General features: G+C 37.6%; 1 protein-coding gene across 4 annotated transcripts in view; it reads left to right on the top strand.

Annotated features, from left to right (window-relative positions):
- Positions 1-6,428, top strand: part of RBM27 (RNA binding motif protein 27) — an 83,656-nt gene extending 77,228 nt beyond the window's left edge. For all 4 annotated transcript variants that reach the window (XM_075541768.1, XM_075541769.1, XM_075541770.1 and 1 more), the window contains 2 exons: positions 4,362-4,472; positions 5,343-6,428. In XM_075541768.1, coding sequence (XP_075397883.1) covers positions 4,362-4,472; positions 5,343-5,426 — 195 coding nt within the window. In that variant the 3' untranslated portion in view covers positions 5,427-6,428. The remainder of the gene's footprint in view (positions 1-4,361; positions 4,473-5,342) is intronic.

Raw genomic sequence — 6,428 nt, forward strand, 5'->3', positions numbered from 1 at the left:
GCTTGATACAGTTGATGTATGGATTGTTATAAGAGCGGTAAGAGCCCCTCCAATAAAATTATTTATATTAAAAAAAAAGATAAAGGGGCAACCGATTACAAGGATCTACATAGAACCTCCTCCCTGGGGATCCCCTGAAAGCACCAAAGAAGATGCTTTCTACTTTCTGCTGCAGTAAAGGGTTCCAGTCTCACCAACTCTCTGGCAGTTCTACTCTGTTCTGTAAGGTTGACATGAGTTGGCATCAAATCAATGGTGGTGAGTTTGGGTTTTTGTTTTCTCTCTTCTAGCATAAAAGTTTATGTTTTCAAGCTTTTTTTCCTCATGGTATCAGGATGGCTGCAGCAACAACAATCAAGATTTCTAACAAATGTCCAAAGGAAGAAAAGAAAGATATTAAGCCACGTTTACAACCTAGTGAAGGAACCCGTTTTACTCTTCCCATGCATTTCACACGCACGCCTCCATCCCTTCAGCAGATGTGCTTTCCTGTGGCTTAGCCCAGATTGTGACGCAGTTATTTCTGAACCAGTTTCCTGGTAAAGGAAGTGGAGTTACCATGATTAACTTGATAATCCTGGATGACTCCCTGGAGCTAAGTCTCACATACCATAATTGACCGATGACAAAAGTTAGGATCTAGTAGAAAGAAAATGGTAGTCATTAAACTACTAGTGTCTTCTGTGATGTTCACTGAGTCCGGCATATGAAGTAAAACAACTGCTCCCTCTTAAGTCCCTTACTCTTTTGTTCTGACATTTTTCGTTTTGATTTTTACATGTACATCCTATTTAACCAACCAGTGAGGCAGTCTCCTCCATGCTCCTCACTTCACTTTCCTTAACTTTTCCACTTGCAAATTTAACGTTTTTCTGGTATTGTCTCAGTTCTAAATAATACATTTTTGTTACATGATTTAAAAATGAATAGCATTATCTATATTGATTTCCATTTGGCCCTGTTCACTAGTCCCTAATTTTTTTTAGAATATTTTGTGTTCTTTCATATCCTGGCTCTTGTAGATTATTCCTTTAGAAAATTGTTTTACTGTTGTTTAAGTGAGATATGGGGAAGGTTTGTATTTATATATGGTGGATATACATCCATATTTAGCCATTTGATCTTTAAAAATATGAACTTTAGAAGTCTTGGGCATCATCTGTATGCCACCTTCCCCCAATTTTTACATTCAATTGTAATACTTATTTACTGACTGTCAGGAACTACCAATTTCCCCAACCCTTTGTCATATCTAGAATTTTATATAAGGCAACAGGGTGCTTCTGTTGTAGCTACTAAAGACTTACTCTTATACAATTAGCCTTTCTCTGTAGCCTCGCTACCAAAGCTCTACTACTCGAGTCTGTTCCAGTTCACAGTGGCCCTATAGGAAGAATACAAGTGGGTTTCTGAGGCTTTAAATCTTTATAGAAGCAGACAGCTTCCTCTTTCTCCTACAGAGTGAATGGTGGGCTTGAACCTCCAACCTCATGGTAGCAGCTCTGCTAGGTTGCTATGAGTCAAAATCAACTTGACAGTAGTCGTTTTCATTTTGTATCCCTCTTCATTGTATAGTGTTGTTAGGAGTTGGACTCGATGGCAGTGGGGTATAGTTTGTTATGGATAGTATTTTTCTATTTATGACTATGGCTATACATCTTATTGAAAGGTATTCTGTTGACAGATTGTGCCATAATTTATGTTCCAATCTCTACTGATAGCTAGTTTAGGGTGCTTCATATTTATATGCATCCTACTGGGCTTGGCGTTTTTTTTGTTGTTTTTTTTTACATTTTAGTCTTTTTTATTTTATGACTCACTGACATTGTAGCTAGGAAAGCATTTGTAGAAAACAGGAGATTGAATTCATGTCAAAGCAATAGATGATATATAATTCTCAAAAGAAATTACTTCCAAAAAATGTTATTAAAATGATTTTAATCAGAGATTAATAGAGATTTTGTTTTTTCTTTTTTTTTTAAACGTTTTATTAGGGGCTCGTACAACTCTTATCACAGGCCATACATATACATACATCAATTGTATAAAGCACATCTGTACATTCTTTGCCCTAATCATTTTCTTTTCTTTCTTTTTCTTTCCCTTTTCTTTTTTTACATTTTATTAGGGACTCATACAACTCTTATCACAATCCATACATATACATACATCAATTGTATGAAGCACATCCATACATTCCCTGCCCCAATCATTCTCAAAGCATTTGCTCTCCACTTAAGCCCTTTGCATCAGGTCCTCTTTTTTTTTTTCCCCTCCCTCCATGCTCCCCCCTCCCTCATGTGCCCTTTGTAATTTATACATCGTTGTTTTGTCATATCTTGCTCTATCCGGAGTCTCCCTTCCCCCCCTTCTCTGCCGTCCCTCTCCCAGGGAGGAGGTCACATGTGGATCCTTGTAATCAGTTCCCCCTTTCCAACCCACTCACCCTACACTCTCCCAGCATCGCCCCTCACACCCTTGGTCCTGAAGGTATCATCCACCCTGGATTCCCTGTGCCTCCAGCCCTCATATGTACCAGTGTACAACCTCTGTCCTATCCAGCCCTGCAAGGTAGAATTCGGATCATGGTAGTTGGGGGGAGGAAGCATCCAGGATCTGGGGGAAAGCTGTGCTCTTTGTCGGTACTACCTTGCACCCTGACTGACCCATCTCCTCTCCTAAACCCCACTATGAGGGGATCTCCATTGGCCGACACTTGGGCCTTGGGTCTCCACTCCGCACTTCCCCCTTCATTCAATGTGGTATATATATATATATATATATATACACACACACACACATTCTTTTTTTTTTTTTTTTGCATGATGCCTTATACCTTGTCCCTTTGGTACCTCATGATCGCACTGGCTGGTGTGCTTCTTCCATGTGGGCTTTTTTTTTTTTTGCTTCTGAGCTGGGCTTGGCGTTTTTTGAGTGGGATAATTCATTATGTGGATCGGTTCTTCACATTGCAAGATCTTTAGTACCCTTGGCCCTTACTAAGTTACTAGTGAGTGCTCTAAAGTCAAAATGGCAGTCAAAATAACCTCTAGAATAATAATGCTTTTGTCTCTGAGAACCGCTTCTTAGTTATGCTCCTAGGAATGAGATGACCATAACAAAAGTGACTTTAAAATGTTGGTGCAGAGTGCCAAATGATCATCCTGGAATGTTGGACCAATTTGTTATACTTCTGCTGACATTGGATGAACATATTTATTTGCCCATATCCTCAGTAGCACTTTAGTTTTGGTTTTCATCTTTGATAGTCAAAAGATAGTAGTGAACAATGACTATAGCAAAGATTTGGCATTAGCTTCTGATATGGAAAAAAATGGCTAGGTTGAATTTTTCTGTGAGTAACTTTTACTTCTAAGGATTCGAGGTTACACTGTTGGTATATAATTGATTTGCTTATATATAGAAATTTTATGTCCTTGGCCAACATACGTACATAAAAATTCTCCCTGGGACAATTTATTATCACAAGTTTTCCGTGTGTCCTCTTGAAGGGTATTCTGCACCTACTGTGGTCTCCTACACAGTATCAGCACGTTACAGTATACTTTTTGCACAGTCCCTTTTCACTTACTGTGTTTGAGATTGCTCTTTCCCTGTGTGTATGGTGTTGATGTTTTCTCTTTAAGGAGCCCTGGTGGTGTAGTTGTTTTTTGTTGGTCTGCGATCCACAAGATGAGCACTTTGAAGCCACCAGCTGCTCCAAGGCAACAAGACAGGCATTTTACTCCCGGAAACAGTTAGCGTCTCTGAAACACAGGGGCCAGTTCTACCCTGCCTTAGGGGGTCACTGTGAGTTGGTATTGACGTCATAGCAGTGAGTTTTGTTCTCTTTAATGGCTGCCTGGCATTTCAGTACACAGCTGTGTCATTTGATTGAAATAGTACCATGTTAATGGACATTTAGTTTGCTTTCCATAATACTGACGAGTGGCAGTCATGTCATGGCAGTCACCAGGCAAGATGACAAAGGGCATTATATGTCCATGGATAAAGCTTAGAAGATAGGAGAAGAAGGACAAAAGGTGTATCAGTAAATGCAGGGAAGATAAGGGAAGAGTAATGTTTTATTGTGAGGGTTACAATCAATGACATGAAACAATGTGTGCGAATTACTGAACGGAAAACCAATTTTTGTTCTGTAAACTTTTCCCAAATCACAGTAAAAAGTTAAAAACTTACCAGCATGAGATAATATAGAATATAAGGCTGCAGTCCAAACCTTAACTTCTTTTACATAAATATCTTAGTCATTTACTATTTTTTATTCAGACAATAATATAAAGTAGGATTGATTATTAAATATAAATATAAATTATGTATTCTTTTAAAATATATTTTAGGCTACAAACCAAGGGTCAAAATTCAAAGACCGCCGGCTACAAATATCATGGCACAAGCCCAAGGTACCCTCTATATCCAATGAGACTGAGGAAGAGGAAGTCAAAGAGGAGGTAAATTTAAAAATTGAAAATGAATTGAATCAGATCATTTTCCAATTACATATTTTTCTTGATATTAAGATAGTAAGAATTAAAAACATCAGTAGGCAGGTTTTCCTTCATATATGCCTAGAAGTTAAGTATTACCACAGAATTAGAATAAATGCTGGAGGGGGGAACCCCTTTTGGATTATTTTCTCTTGAGATTGATGAGACTTTTTTCTGATACATGAATGGGAAAAAAGTATTTTATGAACATATTAAATTTAGTTTAGCACCATAAGTGTTAGATTTGAGTTTCTTCTCTGTACAATTTGTTTAAATGAGAATGTACAGAAGTTGGAGATGAAAGTGAGGACATGGAAACCAAGAACATAAATAATACAAATACAAAATAATCTTTCTCCTTCAATATATGAAAATTGCTTTTACTTTCAGCTCTCTTGTATTGTCTAATTCATGCGCTTTATAACTTATTTGGTCTACCAGTGTCCCCTTTTCATAAAAAAATTTTTTCCTCAGTGCTCCTCACATCCTCCCCCTTCCCCCACCTCCCAACCTGGGTATGAAAACCTTTCATATTATAGCCCGTAATTCAGGTTAAGGTATAGGTAATGCGCCTTTGCAGTGCCACCCAGTGGGTGCTATCTCCCACTTTGGGAAACACTGGTCTAATTAATTCATAAAAGTAGATACTTAACCTGCATTGCAAGTTATTCCTTATTGATCACAATGTTGCTTTTAAAAGACGTGTTACATTTATGATTGAGGACTTCATTTGTAACTCCAGCCTGGGCTTTGTATATGAGACTGTTTGTCCGTTGGCCTAAAATGTATTTTATTTAATGCTCTACGCCAATGAATCTTAAACTCTTTTTTCAGGAAACCGAAACCTCAGATTTGTTTTTGCATGATGATGACGACGAAGATGAAGAGGAATATGAGTCTCGTTCATGGCGAAGATGAAATCTGACTCAAGCTGTATACTTTTTAGGAATATTGTTTAGAAGAACAACTTTTTAAAATTATTTAAAGAAGTCAATGAGCCAAAAATTTTTTTTAATTTTCTTTTCAACATGGTAGTTTAAGGACAGCAAGTTTGCTATTTAAATACATCTCATAACTGTATATGATATTAAAGCACCAAAGGCCTAGTGACTTTTACACAGTTGTGAAGATCCACAGGAAAGACATGGATAATCTCTAGAGCCTTATTTCCACACCACTTGATTTTGTTGCTTTTGGTGTTGGATTATGATGTAAATGACAGGGTGTTCAGAAATTTTATTTTGGGTTATAATCTGCCTATAAAATTTCATTAAATGTCAAATTCGCCTGAATCTCGTAACTCTCAACTATTATGGATGTGTCGTCAGACAATAATAGATATTCTTTTTAATTAAAATTCCCTTTTGCTTTCAAGAGTTATTTTTGGGGGAGAGTAAAGTTGGGTTTTTTTGTTTTTTTTTTTACTGTGGAGCCCAATTTGTATTTGGTCTAAATATTTTTCAGCTTTTGTATGTGTAGCAGGACTATTTCAGTGTAAATCACAATGCACCCTGTGTTCTCCAATGCCTTAAGGCAAAGATAGCTAGCTGGCTCCATGGCGTTTCCTTTCTCTCATCATGGTAGCTCTCTCAGACTTCTCCTGCTACTGAATCATTAGCTTGCTTTGATGCTTAGTGAGCATTGGTTCAGGTCCGACCCCTTCCCCCATCCTATTTAAGCACTCTAAAATTTGTCCCTTTCTTTTCCCTCTTTTCTCCTACCTCTCTTATTAATAGATTTACTTACCCAATATTGAGATAAATGACTCATTTGGGTCAACAAAAGTCAGTCCCAATAAAGTTTTAAAACAGTACCTTGATAAGTAAGTACTATTTTGAGAATAATGGAAGGATTTGGATTGGGGTGGCGGTAATGGTGAGGGTCTATCACCAGCCCTACACCCACCCCCACCCCCAATAA

This window comes from Tenrec ecaudatus, chromosome 2 (genome assembly GCF_050624435.1).
Source record: "Tenrec ecaudatus isolate mTenEca1 chromosome 2, mTenEca1.hap1, whole genome shotgun sequence".
Lineage (NCBI taxonomy): Eukaryota > Metazoa > Chordata > Mammalia > Afrosoricida > Tenrecidae > Tenrec > Tenrec ecaudatus.